This window comes from Sugiyamaella lignohabitans, chromosome A, assembly GCF_001640025.1.
Source record: "Sugiyamaella lignohabitans strain CBS 10342 chromosome A, complete sequence".
Taxonomy (NCBI): domain Eukaryota; kingdom Fungi; phylum Ascomycota; class Dipodascomycetes; order Dipodascales; family Trichomonascaceae; genus Sugiyamaella; species Sugiyamaella lignohabitans.
In genome coordinates, this window is record NC_031672.1 from 4,697,851 (window position 1) to 4,716,371 (window position 18,521).

Here is an 18,521-nt window from a genome sequence, read left to right on the forward strand (position 1 = left end):
TCTATCCCTCTTCTGATAATTTGCAGATAGCCCAGAGTTGAGAACGTTATCCCAGGAGGGCCGATCACTTACTAATTACGGACGTCACTAACGGCGACGTTTGATGCATATCTCAATTAACCTATCAGAACCGTTTGAAGATCTGCCTCATCCATTCCCAAAAAAAATAACATTGCATGCCTCAAACGTCAAAACCAGATCCGATAAGAGTCCTACAAATAAAACGGCCTGGTAAGATTGGACTCTAAAAAACACTCCTATCGAGATTTATGTGACTTTTGGTTTAATTTTTGAAAAATTCTGACTCCTGGATGGAGAAGTGGCCAGGAAAGAATTTTTATGTAGGGGAGTTGTATTCTGGACCCGCCTGTCTTATCCCTGTTGTCGTGCTGTGCGCTTTTTTTCATGCGTGTTTCATGGCTGCCGATGATTGACAGTCTTCCCTTCACAAGACACCTTGCTGCTGGAGTGATGCACATTCAATTGACAGAAGCTGCATCATCAGGAGAGCTCAGGTGAGGGGTGGGCCAATCCCACCCACATGCACTTAAAAATAATAAAAAGGGATGGCTTCGCCAGGCCCTGAACTCACTAGTAGCTAGCTTTAGTCATACACTCTTCGTGACTATTATTTCATTTGTCAGTTTATTCTTTTGACCAGTTTTTCTAGCAAGCTTTATGCTCGGCACTTATTGAACGTTTTATCATGACTTCAAAGCCAGTGGTGTTTTTCAGGTGAGTTTTATTAAAAGTACGCGATGCAGACGGTACCACTCTTTGGTACGATTTGCATAAGCCGGCATAACTATTATGTACACAAGATAGAAAAGAATATGAAGACATGTAGTACTAACAGTGGATCCAGTATGAACGATCTCTTGGATCAAGAGAGTCCTACTACTCCTCGGTTCAAAACATCTTTTCATCCTTATGATGAGCAACCGAAAAGTGATCCACCAAACTTCAACGCCTTGTTTGGGACGTCGCATCTCATTCGGTCATCTACCTCCTCCACAAGCTCTTCAGGTGGCCGCCGTACCAGTGATGGAAGTAATGCTTCTCTTACTACATTTAGTCGTGCTTCGAACTTCTTGAAGTTTGGTAAAAGCAAGCACAACTCGGCCTCTTCCACATCCACATCCAGTTCCACCGGAAACAGGCGTATTGGAGTGAAACCAAACTCAGAAGCGAAGAGGTTATCCACTAGCTCGTTATCTTCGTTAACAGCGCTAACACCGATTCCAAGATCAATCACCTCATTCCCCAAAGTTGCACCGTTGAAAATTGCTAAACAAAAGCCATCAATAAAAGTTAATGATGAACCATCTTCTATCAAAGAAAAAGAAAATAGTGGGCATCCTGATACTCCACCAAAAGTTATTCCATTCATATACAAGGCGACTAACACGCCGTATCTTGCTAATACGTTGGTAGACGACAGATGCTGCTTTTGCGAAGACCCATTACAGCTAATGCTAGAGGATGAAGATTTTGTGACTTTATTGTGCAGCCATGTCGCACACTTCCATTGCTTGAAATATTTGATCGATATGGAATTTGTCACGCCTGAAGATCTGGAGAAAGGAATGCCTGCCTGCCCCACATGCGATGAAATAGCCATGCCTACCGAAAAAGAAGTGTATCATGAGCTTATCAAACAAAGACTACTCGAGCCCAAATTCCATACATACAAAGTGGATTATGACGAGCCTTACAGAAATCACACTTTGGAGACTATACCAGCGTCCCCTACAGAGTCAGACTCTTTTGATGGTCTCATAGGATCACCTCCACCATTAACACCATCAGGGCAAAGCTCAAATGTAACAGAGGGGAGTCCAGACTCGTATTTATCTAGTCCTGGACGTCCAGAAATTGGCAGCTATGAATTCCATACTGAAGAGGACGAAAACAATTATGAACTGGGGTCCCGCGAAGACAGATCCTTATCAAGACCAGATCCAGTGAAACCTCAATTTAGCGAGCCTAGTCGACCCTCTATCGCGCAAATACCAGCTGGAAACCGCAACACTGTTGTGCTGAAGCCATTACCACCAGGAATTTCAATCGACACTGAGCTTGAGAAAGTGGCCATATCTGATTCAGAACAGTATGTGAGTTGCCTACTTACCGTAAATGTACCTGAAGACTTTTACACATCGCAGCTGCGATACAAGCGCACACCTGAAGATTTAGATAATGGTCGTAAAGTCACCAAACGCCTTGCCAAGCCTTATATGGACCGGAATAAGTCGGACATTTATCGTTATGGGGCGCTGAGAATGTATGACGAATTTTATTTGTCTCGAGATTTGAATAGCTGGCAACTCATGACATGCTATATGTACCCCAAGATCCTTGTTTTGGCTCGTGATTTCAGAGATGAGGATGATCCAGATGTATATGGCCAAAAGCTGCGTGTAAAAGGCGAGGTGCTCCTTTCTGAGTATTTACGATCTGTGTCAGTATTAACTGAAAATGGAACTATGCTCCATTTGTCTATGGACTCACAAGATTTTCCAGATCTCTATCTGTCATCGCGAAACCCAGCTATTATTGATGCTTGGCGAGCGGCACTCTTAGACCCGACCCTCCAGTTTCATATCCATAAAGATATTAAAAGTCACAACGAGTTTCGTCGAAGTTCTTTGGTCAATACAAGAACTTTTTCTCCAGTGTCACCAATTAGCGTTCGGCCTCCTGTTGATGCTGTTCTTGTATTGCCAGTGACAGGTTTTGCAGTGGAGGATTTGAAGTTTCCCACGCTTCGACTATGCGTCACTACTCTTCTCGAAAACATGGGGCAATTCGACAGACTTTCAGTCATTTTGTACAATAGCAGAGTCGGGATTTTTAGGAAAACTGATTTTATTAACCAACATTGGTCTGGCTGGAAAGAAACCTTGAGAAACATAACTCCCTCAGCCAGCGACGGTAATAAGAATGATTTGTTTGGCGCGCTTTATGTGTGCCGACAATTGTTATCCACGAGAGAAGAGCCTCGTCCTGTATCATCAGTGTACATTGTGAATGACTCGAGCTATTTCACAACTGAGAAAATGCCAAATTATGAGGAAACCATTTCCTACTTCCAAACCAATTCAGTTTCTATCCATACATTTGGTGTCACTATAAACCACATCTCTGACGGACTGGCGGGGGTCTCTTCAGTTACAGGGGGTACTTATCTCTATACCCGGGACTGGTCTGAACTGCCGCAATCCCTATTATCAAGGTTCAAGACAGACCAGACTTTTACACATCGTCGAGTACGAATCAATTTTAAACCCAGTAACCGTACGTCAATTACTAGTATTAGCGGCGTGGAGACGGCAATTAAAGCAGAGGTTCTGCAAAGCATTGACGGAAGCCTGGCCAGGAACGTCACCAAAAAGAGTTTTGAATCAGTCGACTTTCAAACTGTGACATTGGGTGGTTTATATGCGGGCCAGACTCGGTCATTCTTGGTGCAAATATCGATTCCTCCCGAAGAGATAGTGCCCAAAAGTGAGGATTGGGAGCAACAGCGCGAAATGATGATGGAGCTCTTTACTGCTAAGCTGTCATACAGTGGTTTCGGAGAGGACAATGGACAAGCTGAAGATATCGATCTGGGCGTAAGAGCAACTGCGAACATTCTTGTGTACTCGGAAAATGGCAATCATGGACTACCATCAGGAAACGAAGTTGCTGAATTCAATCAACGGTTCAGTACTTGCAGTAGCATCTATAGCCCGACATACCCACGGACTGATATGGACAGGGACTCTTTGTATTTGAACAATCTCCCGCCATCTCCTCTTTATGGAGACCTTCTGATTACATTTGACTTGCTTCGAGCACCGCTATTCCTTTCTTGTGACAGGCATAGCATGCGAGTAGCCCGACGGAGAATTCAATTGGTAGCAGCCAGAACACTTGAGAATGCCCTGCTACAATGTGCGACTGGTTCTCCACGAGATGCTCATAAAAGTCTTGACGAGTGTCGGCCCATTTTGAGAGGTATATTTGAAGTAGCCATGACCGATCCTCAAACAACCCAACTTGCACTCGAGACGAAAGCACTTTTAAAAGTTCTTGACAAGGACATTGGAGTCATCTCGGAAAAGATACTCCGTCCCATTGCATTTGCCTCAGACGTTCGCAATTGGGTCATTCAAACCATTGGTGTGCTAAGGAGCCAGAAGGCATTTACATTGAGATCTCCTATCGAGGAAATGTTTTATTTTCCACAGGACACTCCGATAACAAAAGATGTCAGTGAAGGGTATTCGCTACAAGTTGTTTAGTGGTTGTTTCTTGTTTTCGCTCCTTGCTCTTACACACGGACTTTACGAAAAATCTGCCTAGGATATAAACTAGATAATAATATATTTACATGTTTTAAACTGCCATTTCTTAGAATGTTTGTGGACTTATAGACAGATCATAGACAGATCATAGACAGATCATAGACAGATCATAGACAGATCATTGGCAATCATAGACTCATCATAGAGAGTCATAGATTCATTATAGACTCATCATATAGAAAGTCATAGATTCATCATAGACAGATCATAGGCAGATCATCGGCAGTCATAGACTCATCGTAGAATTAATTTAAACAGCTACCCCACGAACAGCTAAATCATACACCACCTCCTCGACTTTCTTCACGTCATATTTAAGACTGTCGAACCGTCTACGTAAACTATCGTTTTTCAGGTTCAGTGCCATAAACGACGCCTGGATCTCTTTGACAAAAATCTCAATTTTCTTTGGGAAAGAGGTGAACCCAGCGGTAACAGAAGTGATAGCTAACCTGGCAAGCTCATTGGACACCGACACAACAGCTTGCAAGTACTCATCACAGGTCAAGTGGAACACATCAGGAGGACTTTCAAAGTCCGATTCAAACGGACAGCCAAACACAGCAGTGATCTCACTTGGAGCTAGCAAAGAAATCTGTGAATCAGTGCTCAGACTTCTAATGATATGGGCCATCATGGAAACATACACCACATTCTGAATTCCATGTGTCCACACGCCATTGTACTTGTAGAATGGATACTTCGAAACAACTGCAATAAGATCTTTGACCTTAGACTGCGCAATTGCAACTGATTCATCCAAAGATTCACTAACAGAGCCTAAAAAAGCTCTCGAATCAGCGTCAACCGCAGCATTGTACGAATGGATCCGGGCCGTCCTCCTCGCACAGATCCTGTACGCATCGTCGACTTCTTCAACCGCAGCCTTGATCTCGTCCTTCACTCTAACATTCTCCACCGACTTCTTCTGTAAGCTATCAAAAATAGCCTCCACCGACGACATCTCTACTCTCTCTTCACCACTTCACTTCCCAGGTATGAAAAACACTACCAAGGTCACGTGATCGCCTGACTCGGGGTGGGTTCCAGCCTCCGGCGGCTGGGGCTCCGCCCCAGACCCCGTAGCTCCTCTCGCTTCGCTCGAGTCGGGTGTCTGGGTGTCTGTCAAGTTCGTAAGTTTGTTCAAACGGACTTTGGAGGGAAAGTAGGGTGGCCGAGGAGAGAAGCTGTAGAAGTGGGTTTATCCTCAGTACAGGGCCTGAAAGTGATTGAGTACATTCTATACAGATAAGAATGTGTCAGCCAGGTCTCATGATACGCCAATTGAACTAGTCTTAACCCGACAAGTCGACCAGATCTCGAAGGGGGCCATTTAACAACAAGCGAAACTAGTCCCGGGTCAGACACCCCTTGAAAACATCACGTGATCATACGTGCTTAAGATGGGCCAACAATAACGCCTTCAAAACCAAGTTCAGACACTTAAAAAAGTAAAATTCTAGTATAAAACGGCACAGCAAACATAATAAAGCAACTCCCAACCCTCGAATCGCTCATTCAAACCATAATTAAGACCCCGTAAACGGCCAGAGGTAAATGACCCCGTTAATAAAATATCACTAATATCCGCCCCAACATCGGGACCACGATAATCACGAACCGCTTACCAACCCAGTATATTCCGCATCACACCCCTCCAACCCCCAAGCACCCCGCCAAACCACCCACCCCACGCCCGACTCGAGCGAAGCGAGAGGAGCCACGGGGTCTGGGGCGGAGCCCCAGCCGCCGGAGGCAACCCCCCCACTCTACCAATCACCCCCTGAGCCCGGATCCCACGCAGGGCTAGGGTGGAAACGTACCCCGCCCTGGGTGAGCCAGCCGCGTGGCCGGGGCCCTCCTATCAGAACCGAGTTAATGTTAGCTTATTAAAGGAGCAGCAGGAATCTGCAGGGCGAGGTCTCGAAACATGCCGCCAGCATGCAGGTCGGTAGGGCTGGACCCAAATATCCTTTGTGATGCGAAGCCCGCTAGCCGACCGACAGAATAAGTATAAATAGGTGGGGTGGGGTCGATGTAAAGCGTGGTGTGTTTTTGTTTTCGACCATTTGTGTTTCAAGTGTTTGTTGGACTTTTTTGGACTTTTTGAACTGGTAAAAACATTGCAATTGAACTCTAAAGGTCCGTGTCTACTCTCCACCTGGGGTTTTCATTTGAGGGTCGCAATTGTGCCTCCGGCGGCTGGGGCTCCGCCCCAGACCCCGTTGCTCCTCTCGCTTCGCTCGAGTCGTTGCTAGGTGGGTGACGAATATCTTCTGCAAAGCAGGAGCTATGGGGTCTGGGGCGTAGCCCTAGCTGTCGGAGGCACAATTGGCCCCGCCAAAAATCCGGATCCAAGATCGGGAGTACTAACACCAATTGCAGATGTCTTCACTTCGTCTTGCTAAGCTTCCTTTCAAGAGGGGTCTTTTGAACGCCAGTCGTGTAGCTGGTGGCAGTGGTGCTCGTTTGGGCGTTTCAGCTCGTCATTTTTCGAGAACTGTCGGCAGAGCTCAGGAGGCTGCGAAGCCAAAGGCCGAGCCTAAGGTCGAGCCAAATGCCGGTGCTGGCGCTGGTGCTGGAGCCGGTGGTAGTTCGGGTGGTAGTGGTTTTGGCACTTTCGCTGTTGTTTTGGGTGCTGCCGCTGCTGGTTATTATGGATATACCCAGTTTTATGCTGGAAGTGATAGTACTGATGCTGCTGCTAAGGATGCTGGTATTAAGACCTTTGACGATTATAAGAAGGTTTACGAGGCCATTGCTAAGAAATTGGTGGATGACGACGACTATGACGATGGATCTTATGGACCAGTACTTGTTCGTCTCGCATGGCATGCTTCTGGTAGTTACAGTAAAGTGTCTGCCGATGGTGGTTCGGGTGCTGGTACTATGAGATTCGCTAAAGAGATCGGTTATGGTGCCAATGCTGGTTTGGATAACGGTCGTAAATTCTTGAAGAGCATCCACGACGAGTTCCCATGGCTGTCACACGGTGATTTGTATACTTTGGGAGGAGTTGTTGCTATTCAAGAGTTGGGAGGTCCTACTATTCCATGGAGAGCCGGTCGTGTTGACCAGGCCGAGAGTGCTACTGCTCCTGATGGCCGTCTTCCTGATGCTTCACAGGAATCTGACCATATCCGAACCATTTTCTATCGTATGGGATTCAACGACCAGGAAATCGTCGCTCTTATTGGAGCCCATGCTCTTGGCAGATGTCACACTCAAAACTCGGGTTATGATGGCCCCTGGACCTTTTCTCCTACCACTTTCACCAACGACTTCTTCAAGCTTTTGATCGATGAAAAATGGCACATTCGTAAGTGGGACGGACCCAAGCAGTACGAAGACGACAAGACCAAGTCGCTCATGATGCTTCCTGCCGACTACGCTCTTGTCAAAGACAAGGAGTTCAAGAAGTGGGTTGTCAAGTATGCCAACGACAGCGACCTCTTCTTCAAAGACTTTGCCAAGGCTTTCAGCACTCTGCTGGAGCTCGGTGTCAAGTTCAAGGCCGACACTCCTGTCTGGGAGTTCCCCACCGTCAATGCTTAGGCAAACTGTTGACGTTATATAATCCAATTCATCTGACGATTTCTTATTTTGGGGGAGGCTCGTGCCTCCGGCGGCTGGGGCTCCGCCCCAGACCCCGCTGCTCCTCTCGCTGCGCTCGAGTCGTTGCGTCGACGGTGCCAGCAAGTATGGGCTGGGATTCGATAAATATTTACATAAATTATAGAAGAAAGACAAAGCTTAGACAAAGGTCTCGGTCTTCTTACGGTAGACTCTGCCGTCTCTGAGCCATTGTCTGTAGTCTTTGAGAGATCCGATCTTTTCTCCGTAGTAATCGGTAACGGGATTGGTGTAACTCTGACTACGGGGATCGGGTCTGTTGCGCTTGATGTGACGCAAAAACTCAACGTCTTTCTTGACAAATGCGCCAAATTGCTTTCTGATGGATGCCTTGAACACAAGGGCTCCAAGAGTAGGTCCGGCTAAGTAGCCTAAACCACCGCTAACAATGAGAGCAACTGACAGAACCTTGATAGGGTCAAATCCGTAGATAAGGGCAGTGGGATCGATTTCAACATTGGCAACAGCTCCCCATCCAATCAAAATACCACCGAAAGTGGTGATGACCGAGGAAATCACATTGATCTTTCTACGTTTGATACGGAGTGCAAGAAACTCGTTCCAGGTCAGAGGGTGCTCAGAAGAAGCAGACGTAGTTGAAGCACCCGAAGGACCAGTAGTTTTAGCCTCTGTGACCTTTTCGCTATTCTTGAGAGTTCTAGCAGAGTGAAACAAGCTAGTCTTGATAATATTGGAGCTTTTCATAGCCAATGGTTGGAGTCTGGGTTGACGAAGTACACTCGATAATGGACTTGTGAACATGGTTCGATGGATGTTGCTGGTCAGGAAAGGACGAGCTGCGATATTACGACCACTGCTGCGAACAGTTTGCTTGGCCAGTTGGTGGAGAGACGACTGTAGAATGGAAGCAGACATTTTGAAAGTGTTTTGAATCAGAAAGTTCAATCTATAGCACCGACAGTCTTGTGGATCAGGTCTAACATGCAATAGTGAATTGTCTGCTAAAAGTATTAGCAGATTGGTTGACGTTCAGAGTCCTTTAAACGAATAGACTATCAAGGTGAGGTATCGGGGTGATACATTTGTATACCATATTTCGGAGTTCATATGAGAGAAACCCTATAAATAAGGGACTCAATAGACCAGAAGGGCTAGATTGGCAAGAAAAATTTGTTAAATTAAAAATATAAGAAAGAAGATAAACCATTTAAGAGCTCTCTCAAAAATAGATGCTAGATTACCCAAACCGCTATCTCAGGATATTCTATCTGAACGGCTGATATCAAGCGTTGATAAGAAATAAAATATTCCGGTTGAATGTGAAAAAGTCAGCGAACTATCAACTATGGTAAGTACCATGTCTCGTGAGAAACAAAGGGATATTGCTACCTGATGCTGCTGTTTTGCAAATAATGCCGGCACGTCGACGTAACGACTCGAGCGAAGCGAGAGGAGCCACGGGGTCTGGGGCGAAGCCCCAGCCGCCGGAGGCATCAGGTTCCCTCCAGAAACCCGAGAAAAGAAACTGACAGAATCATAGGCGCCTCTGATCCGAAAGAAGAAGCTGAGAAGCGAGAAAACGGCGAGTTCCGATTTGGCAGAAAGCGGGATTTCTAAGCCTGCTGTGAGTGTTCTCAGCAGAGAAGACAACCCATTTCTTCGTCAAGCCAAGACTAGTAAGAAGGAAAAAAGAGATCAAAAAAGAGATGGTTTACACGAGCGACTGAAAGCATCGACGCATAGCGGTATTTCTAAATCGTCTTTAAGGAGACAGAAGCGAAAGGCGAAGTCGAATCTGTCATCCAACCTGTCAGATCTGTTATCGTCATTACCTATTGCATCAGACAGTACTGATAAAGAAGGCGTCAACTCGTCGGACTCCGCTACTATTGTGACATCCAGTGGCTATATTCAAGCGAAGCCCAAACTGATTGATCCAAAGAAGAGTTCGAAGAAAAACGAAAAAGTCGCCAAGCAAGAAATGTCGCGGTTCAACAAAGTTCTAGCAGAAAAGACGTTTCGCCAGTCTCCCTTTGACACACTCAAGAGCTTCATCAATGCGAATATCGAGAAAAAGGACGACTTCGTCAAGATGGAAAAGAAAGCTCAAGCCAAAGAGTCGTTCACCATGCAAATGTAATCTATTTATTTTTCAATCCACTTTAATTTTCTTAACGAACCAAAATGAAAGATACAAGAGCCACAATCTCACAAGACTTCCCCCAAGCAAACGACTCGAGCGAAGCTCGAGGAGCAACGGGGTCTGGGGCAGCGCCCCAGCCCCCGGAGGCAGGTGAGATAAGTAAAAATTATCAGAGAAATGAATAACATTAACAAATATTAACAAATAAAAAGAAGAAAGTCGAACCAGTCGATTCTATGTATGAGAGCGTAAGTTTGTGAGCAATGTCAAGCGACTTATAGCTTAGCAGCATCTTCGCCAGCATTGCATTGGTGAGCAGGTTCACCCACGCTATTACGTCTCGAGCCAGCCTGAGTAGCAGGGCCGTCAGCAAGGACCTTGGGCAGATCGTCGATTCTGAGATCACCGTAACAGATGTCGTAGATGGCAATCAACAGAGGGAAATCTTCAGTCATGCCTCTATGAGTAAGAAGTTCGTGAACCTCCTTCATGGTAGCAATACCTTGAGCAGATTGGCCGTTAAGAAGCTCCTTCTCAACAACATCAACGTGCTTACCAGTACGAGCAGCTTCACGACCAACACGGACGTTTCTACCAGATGCACAAGAAGTGATCAAGTCAGCAACACCAGAAGACTCGACAGTGAAAGTCTCGGGTCTGCAGTCTGGGAAAAAGGTGATACCAAAACGGACCATCTCCATAAGACCACGTCTCATAATAGCGGCCTTGGCATTGTCTCCCCATCCGTAACCCTCAACAAGACCAGCACCAATAGCAACAACGTTCTTAAGAGCACCACCAATACTGACACCGGCAGTATCAGGAGAGGTACGAACGTGGAAGTAAGTTCTTTGGAAAAGAATTTGTAACAAGTCCTCGTCAACATCACCAGGATAATAGTTCTTTGGCAATGGATATGCAACGGTTGTCTCAGAGAATTTTTCAAGGGCAACTTCAGGAGCCAAGTTAGCACCGGATAAAACACCACAGTGGAGACCTAATTCTTGCTCAATGTAGTCTGATAACAGAGTGACACCGTCCTTGTTGACATTAAGACCCTTGAGACATGAAATGGCTCTAGCCTTGGAGAAATCAATGCCGTCGAGTTGCTTGAAAATGTTCTTTAAGAATTGATGGGGAATGTTGAAAATGACAATATCAGCACCCTCGACAACCTCGCGAAGATTGGGCACTGCCACTAAGTTATGAGGAAGCTTGATATTAGGCAAGTACTTGACGTTTTCATGTTCAGTATTGATGATCTCAGTCAGGTTCTTGCCGTCGATTTGCTCTTCATATACCCACATCTTGACTTCTTCGTGGAAGAGAGACTGGTTTTCGCTAGTGTTTTCAGCGACGATTTTGGCAACAGTAGTGCCCCTAGACGTTGTTAGTATTTTTGTGCTTTTTCTGAGTAGAAAACTGTCAGGACGAATCGCAAAACCCAAGACCAATCATTGTTGAACCTCGTTTATTCATTTATTAACAGGAAGCATTCTGTCACCTGAGATTCAGCAAACCAGCAAACTTCAGCAAACCCCAGTAATGTCGAGCCGAGTCGGCAGTGGATCGGCTGGTGAGCTAGTGGATGCAGATGCCGAAATACGGAAAAACTATTGCAGCCATTGTCTCTCGCAGCTGACCACCACAACCCAAGCAGCCGCTCCATCGCTAAGGAACAAACTAGTTATGCTTGCCGCATCCCAACAAAGTACTCGGCTGGACAATGAAAAAGAGGCCGACAACAAATCAGAGGCAACAAACACCCTGTAGGTCAAGAGTCCATTGGATCGAGACCAAAACAATGTAGTTGACAATAAAGCAATGTAAAAGAATAAAAAATTTCAATTTAACAATGCCATTATCGCCGATCAAATACTTACCAGTTACCAGAACCAACAATGGCCACTCTCCAAGTCTTAGCATATTGCTTAGCACGAACACTGTTTCTACTACTTGGCCGACTGATGTAGTACTCCATGCTGTTGTAGTTTTGAGGGGTTCTAGTTCCATCTGACGAAGGAGCAGAAGATCCTTTGTGTTCGTTGAGAGAAGTAAGGGCATGTAAGCCTTGAGGAAGAGACAAGTTCTGTAATGAAGACATTTTGAATAGTTTTAGTTGTTGTGATGAAAGCAAACGGTTTTGAATTGTACTTTTAGTTGTGTTTGTATAAATTAATCGTTTCCTAATAATAAAAGATGAATTGAATAGGAACCGTGGATGAAACCAATGTATACTTGTAGATATTCTTCTTGACAAAAAGACGTGGGCACCGTACATGTATATATACTTTTTTGTTTGTCTAATCACAGAAGACACTTATCTCCCACAGGTTACGGTTACAGTTACGGTTGAGATTGGGGTTTAGGGTTGAGCTAATGTTTTTTTTTTGCGCTTCGATTGATTGTCAATCACTACTTATTACAGAACAGGTGAAGAGCGAAGATCGGCCACCATTTTGAGCGATTGTAATGTACCGACTTATCGTGGAAACTCGGGAATCCTCAGGGTATAGTGCCGAAGTTTGATAGTGATGCCGTAGTGATAATGAGGTAGTACTATGGTGATAATGTATCGGTACTATGATATGGTGCTGATGCCGTAGTGATACTGCCGATATTCTCATGATAATATATTTTAGGCGATAAAAAATAAACTAGAGGACTAATAAGAACAACCTACAGAGAGGACTAGCTGAGAGGATTAGCTGAGAGGATTAGTAAATATGCTTTGGCAGGTACCGCTTCGGTCGGCCGAAGAGATACCAGAATTATCGGAGTAGGAAAGACCGGATTTGGGCCGATGATAAGCCTTGGATAACCCCTGGATTTTCTGGATACCTAATCCTGTTACCAAAATCGAGGTACCGCGGCTTGTTAGCTGGCTTAGAACCTGGTCCCAAATGCGAAACAACCGTCCGAACTATGCATCGAATTTTGCACATGAAGGAATATATTAACTTCCTGAAATGGAATGTTACCCTAATATATAGGAGTTAATCCGGACTCGATGACGATTCGAAGGACGAAAAATGCAGGTCTTGACGTCAAGTTCCAAGTAGAGATTAAAAGCCATGTCTCGAAACTCCTGCCACTCCAGCATCAAAAGTTAATGTGTAATTTGTGCTACCTGATTCGCAGAGCTTGTGAGTATATTACGTAGGACTGCAGTGGAAAAGACGGTAGGGTTCCACCAGTCTACTCTAAAGAAATGAAATGGGCTCTCTGGACTTGAAATTTCTGTGTAACTTGAGTTGACAGTTGCTGAATGAATTGGACTTGATAATATAGAAATCCAGAGGCGATATAGGTAAAAAAGTAGTATAAAGTGGTACTATATGAGACACTAGTGAAGGAACCTTAGTAAAAGATAGTAAAAGGTCCGAAAAAGACCGAAAATAGACTACCGTGTAAGCCGTCGTTACTAGGTTACAGCGTTACATAACGGGATAGAATATGGACCTGCATAAAACGGTGATGATCGACATTTTTCCGAGATGTTTCGCGGTACGTCATGATACACAGACCTACGTCATAGTGAAAAACTGATAAAAGCCTTACAGAACGGTTTATCTTGAGATTCGAGTTCAAAGAGAGAGGGTCAAAAATTCTTTATGACCCAGAAGATAGCAGATCAACACAAAGTAAAGTGCAGAATGCAGAATGTTATAGAACAATAGATAACACAGTTGCTAATAGTTACTAGCTCAAAACATATATTAAGCATCTTTTTAAGTTTAGTGCACGTTACAAATACACGTTGTAGATCGCGATGGGATTCTGAAACTGTCTTGCCAACGGTGATAAACACACACGTCACCAAGCAGGTATAGAGTTTGAGTTTAAAAAATTATCGCGGTAGGTGCTCGAGAAGAATTACAAGACTGAACGAGGAGGGATGGACTACCTGAAGAGGTGTTGAGAGATGATAATAAATAGTTAAAGAGTTGTTAATAAAATTTCGAATACAAGTTTCCAAGTCACTTTGGCACCAGACATTTGAATAAGGCAGATAAGGACATGGCATTTACGAAAATAATTATATACTATGGATCAAATGATGGAACTCGAGACAAATAATAGAGCGAGATTTTCATTTTTTAGACAAATACTATTTATGCGTAAATAGCCACCTGGTCTTGAAGGAACAATACTCTCTACCGATTCTCGAGAAATGAGACATTCAATGAGCTTAAGTTAGAACGCCCGATCGTCATCTAAGAAATCCTATATATGGAATATCAAACAGAGTCTAACTAGAGCCGCTCGAGACTGATAGGGATACCAATCTTTTTAGGGATTTCACTTTACGGTAGATAAACTTGTTAGACGAAAATGCTGCTGAAATATCTAGTAAGTTGGTTAGATGTTCTCTCTGCCAAAAGTATTTGGGAGTATATCGAATTGCTGCTGTGTCGGTAACCTATTTAAAAAACTTATTGAGGGCTATTATTGTGTTCTCAAGCGGAAAAATAAATGCGTTCTTATCGAAGACCAGAGCGCTACATATTCGTTAAGACCATTTGCCGAGCATGATCCGACGCCTCCATCCGCAACGAGCATAGATAACTTCAAAACGCGGAAGTCTTATTTATGATAGAGGGTATTACCAAGTGAGCGACTCACGGCCTGCGGTCGACTGCTACTTCAAAGGTCACAGAAATTCTAATGCCGCAACACGAATTGCCTTCTTCATTGACATAGTCAAGTCTATGTGATTCACATCCTGCAAAATTGCAGGACCCTGCTGTTGCAAGGTTGACAAAAATATATTTATGACAATATCTAGTGGTCCAAACCAAGGTTGTCTGGCTACCAAGTATAACCCCCCCCCCCCCAATCAGTTGCAAATCACTGAAAGCACCGACAATGTGAGTTTCGGCATTCTGGTCATTATTCATCCATCCCTGAAACTGGGATTCAATGGCCTCGTCCATTACCTGGCAGAACATGTCAGGTTCAGAGCTCACGTATGTCGATTTTTTTCTGGACATGTTAGATAAGGGGCTAGTACTTGGTTCCCTCGCGGTTCTTGTGATGAGGATAAACAAAACAAATATTTCGATATTAATGCTCGAAAACCGGTAAAAAAATCAACACGGGGTTTTATTCGGTACTAACGCAACTAAAAACGATAAGATCAGAGATACTAAATTTGTACTATAAATTTTAGACATTTATCTAGGACCAGGTCCTCGACGTCTTCTAGGACGATTTACAGGAGCTGCCCTTCGCTTAAGAGTTTTCGCTCCGTTTGTCGGTTCTTTACTTTCTGAATTGTCGGGTGCCAATGACTCCTCTGCTTTAACCGCAGAGCTGGGCTTATCCAACAGTTGGTTTGCGGGCCGAGGGCGTAATCGACTAACAATAGAGGACATCCCCATTACTTGGGCCTCATGATGTCGCAGGCCTTCATTGGCTTCTGTTAGATTGTGCTGCTGCTCTTGTCTCTTCTTTTGACGAGCTTCCCTAATCACCTCTGTCTGTTTACGATAATCAGTCGACGCATTCCTTTGCAACGTAATCTTTTCTGAAGGATTCCCGCTACCTTCTACAGCCAAATGAACCACTTCCTGCAATCTACCAATGAATTCGCTGTTTGAATTGTTGTGGGCTGTGACATGAAGGTCATAGGCAAGATTAAAGTCTTGAGCTAACACAGCCTCTCTTTCTTGCATATGGATATCAGCCCAATCTTCTTGATTTGTAAAGACATTTGCCCAATTCTCATTATACCTGGGTTTCTGATCGAAACTGGTAGGTGGTCCTGCTCTCAATTTCATATGCAAACTAATAATTGGCTTGTATCGACCAAAGATCAGCTGCGTTGCTCCGGCCATCCTATCGTGAATGGAGGCGTAATGACCGCTACGTGAATTTTCGTTCTTACTGACGTGAATGAGAAGAACACTGAATGCTTGAGATACTAAACTCAACTCTGCTAACCCCCATTGAATATCCTCGTCACCTTCAAAGAGTCTGATGTTTGTAAGGTCAACCTGTCTGCTTTCCAAATATATGGGGATGACGAGATCGAAATCTCTGTCTCTTCTTTCAAAGCAAAATCCACAGCCTCTCAAGAATCCGAGCGCCAACATCTGCATAGTACACTCAGAATCAAGAGTCATCCAGTGGTTGAGATGTATTCTCTCATTAAGTAACTGATGTTCATTTGGATTGCCAGAGCTACGGGTGACGTGATACTTTTCATTGAGACCATTGAAAAGATCACGAACACGACAGTAATTGCTCTGTAAGCCATCGCGCAAACCCGCAGTTCTCAGAACATCCAGCAACATCCATCTCGCGATAAATTTACTAGCATTCGCAGGAGACAGGACCTTGTCGCTAAGCAGGTGTGAAATAAGATCAAGGTCATTTTCGCCTTCCAAGATTTTATGGGCTGCCATGACCAGAATTGGCTCACTAGGATATCCTACCTTGAGATCATCAAGTTTATCAGACACACTTAGGACTGTGGCCATTCGTGATTCTACCAATCTTCCCTTTGTACGAAAACTGAAATTCAGAGGCACGGCGTATACAACAAGAAGGATATGATGCTTTGATAGCCCGTCATTGCTTCTCCCACTAATCTTAGCACTGGCGTCCGCCAGAAGTTTGTTCTCACGGCCACTGTCAACGTACTCCTTCCACGCAGGTCTACCAAATTTAGCATAGAATCTCAAAGTTCCAATGTCACTGAAATCTAATGTAAGTGGTGTTTCACCCCATCGTACGTGCATATCGAAGGTATCGAGGTCGTACCAGGGCACAACGTCGATTTCACCGATCTCACTTAAATACACATCATAATCACGAATACCTGATGTACTCGCAAGTACTATAGCAAACCCTCTCCATAGGTCTTCAGCTACAAGGCAACGTGCCACCTTTTTGAGCATATAAAAATATGGGAAGTTCATGTTATCTGTGAAATTTTTCATATTCAGAATTCCAGCTTCGTCGATGGCGAGCGCAAAGTATTCTCCTATATTTGTGTCCTTATTCCTCTTGAGTGCCGAGCGGTATTTCCTCCATTCTCCTCTTAGTAGCTCTTTTACATTTTGAGATAGTATGACAGTATCAACTGTGACAGTAACCGCTTGGGGAGATGAGAGGATTTTCCATATTTCATTATAGTCCTGTCGTGTCTTTTTTTTGTTAAAATTCATCTGCACAGTTCGATCGAAGACTGATGACTTTTCCTGGAATGTCCAGAATCCTTTGACTGTTGCATAGTTGTCTTCATTGTTCTCAATTCCTCTGACGAGTTCTTGAAGTGTGCAAATAAGGAATAGCAAAACATCTTGAGCGATCTCGGGATCGTCTGCAGTACTTAAATACCCCCATCCAATGACCCTATCACTACTGCTAGCGAAAAGAGAGCTAGAATGGCCAGAAATCAATTTCTCGCCTAAGTTCATATAACTCAAGTAAACGTGATGAGAAGCTAGACCCTTGATCAAGCTAGACTTACCATACATGCTACTTTGAAAGATGTGAACACAAGGTGAACATATACGGGGGAATCCGTCTGTTACTTTCCGAATTGTCTCTTTAATGAAGTTGAAGAAGGGCTGAAGGGATGGTCCCTTATGTCTCTCACTCAGTTGAGCTGCTTCTTGTGGGGCTCGCGACGAGGCATGAGCTGCTACAAACAATGCCACAATCTCTATAAAATTGTTGTACGGTCCGTCTGTCTGCCAGTCGTCAAGTACTTGTACATTTTGTTCATGACAGATGTTTTTTATCAATTCAGAAATATTCTCGACTTCGTACGGTTTCCGCTCGGGGCGTTGAGAAATCAAAAATTCGAATATGCAAGGATGTAACTCCTCATCAGGACAGAGGTCCTCTAGGTTTAAGTAGAAATACCTTTTAAAAGCATCCAGAACTGATCTGCCGTTATCTACTGTTAATTCGACTATCGTGCTGGGGAAGGAGTAGATACTATCGTGGAAGCTGTTGAGGTAGCCAAACGAAGACAAAGTCACACGTAGATTGACAAGCTTACTATAGGTTTTACTGCCATCAATATCATTATCCAAGTTGTCTACGAAACTCAAGTAGTCGCTAATAGGATCTAATTGATAGAATGGATCATCTTGTTCGGTCATATTTGTTTCCAAATTGAAGATGAATTACTGTCACTGGGGTGCTATGTATGTCTATGTATATGTATATGAGGCCAACGCTGTAGCATTTTAAATACAAGAGCGAGTTGCACGTACATCAACACGTGACAGTCCTAGGGGTTAACAATATTTAGGAAAAGGAATAATAGCATAATAAACCAAATCTGATGAAATATAATAGAAGGGCAATGAGAAGTATTAACTTGGAGAACCCAATAGTATTCTATTAGGGCCACGATATACACGTGTTGGCATTGAGAAAATTAAAAACTATAGATCTAGTATGATCCAAGC

General features: G+C 44.1%; 6 protein-coding genes across 6 annotated transcripts; 2 read left to right on the forward strand and 4 right to left on the reverse strand.

The window, feature by feature from the left end:
- Positions 1-833: 833 nt before the first annotated feature.
- On the forward strand, positions 834-4,289 carry AWJ20_1509 (uncharacterized protein; the record flags this gene model as incomplete). The annotated part of the gene is made up of 1 exon (XM_018878396.1): positions 834-4,289. The coding sequence occupies one exon, from the start codon at positions 834-836 to the stop codon at positions 4,287-4,289; it is 3,456 nt and encodes a 1,151-aa protein (XP_018735704.1).
- Positions 4,290-4,602: 313 nt separating this feature from the next.
- Positions 4,603-5,316, reverse strand: tsn1 (translin; the record flags this gene model as incomplete). The annotated part of the gene is made up of 1 exon (XM_018878398.1): positions 4,603-5,316. One exon carries the CDS (start codon positions 5,314-5,316, stop codon positions 4,603-4,605), a length of 714 nt encoding a protein of 237 aa, XP_018735705.1.
- Positions 5,317-6,737: 1,421 nt separating this feature from the next.
- Positions 6,738-7,907, forward strand: CCP1 (Ccp1p; the record flags this gene model as incomplete). The annotated part of the gene is made up of 1 exon (XM_018878399.1): positions 6,738-7,907. The coding sequence occupies one exon, from the start codon at positions 6,738-6,740 to the stop codon at positions 7,905-7,907; it is 1,170 nt and encodes a 389-aa protein (XP_018735706.1).
- Positions 7,908-8,105: 198 nt separating this feature from the next.
- On the reverse strand, positions 8,106-8,861 carry PAM17 (Pam17p; the record flags this gene model as incomplete). The annotated part of the gene is made up of 1 exon (XM_018878400.1): positions 8,106-8,861. The coding sequence occupies one exon, from the start codon at positions 8,859-8,861 to the stop codon at positions 8,106-8,108; it is 756 nt and encodes a 251-aa protein (XP_018735707.1).
- Positions 8,862-10,364: 1,503 nt separating this feature from the next.
- Positions 10,365-11,396, reverse strand: GPD2 (glycerol-3-phosphate dehydrogenase (NAD(+)) GPD2; the record flags this gene model as incomplete). Its single annotated transcript, XM_018878401.1, has 1 exon — positions 10,365-11,396. The coding sequence occupies one exon, from the start codon at positions 11,394-11,396 to the stop codon at positions 10,365-10,367; it is 1,032 nt and encodes a 343-aa protein (XP_018735708.1).
- A 3,870-nt stretch (positions 11,397-15,266) lies between these two features.
- AWJ20_1514 (uncharacterized protein) lies at positions 15,267-18,209 on the reverse strand (the record flags this gene model as incomplete). The annotated part of the gene is made up of 1 exon (XM_018878402.1): positions 15,267-18,209. One exon carries the CDS (start codon positions 18,207-18,209, stop codon positions 15,267-15,269), a length of 2,943 nt encoding a protein of 980 aa, XP_018735709.1.
- Positions 18,210-18,521: the final 312 nt, after the last annotated feature.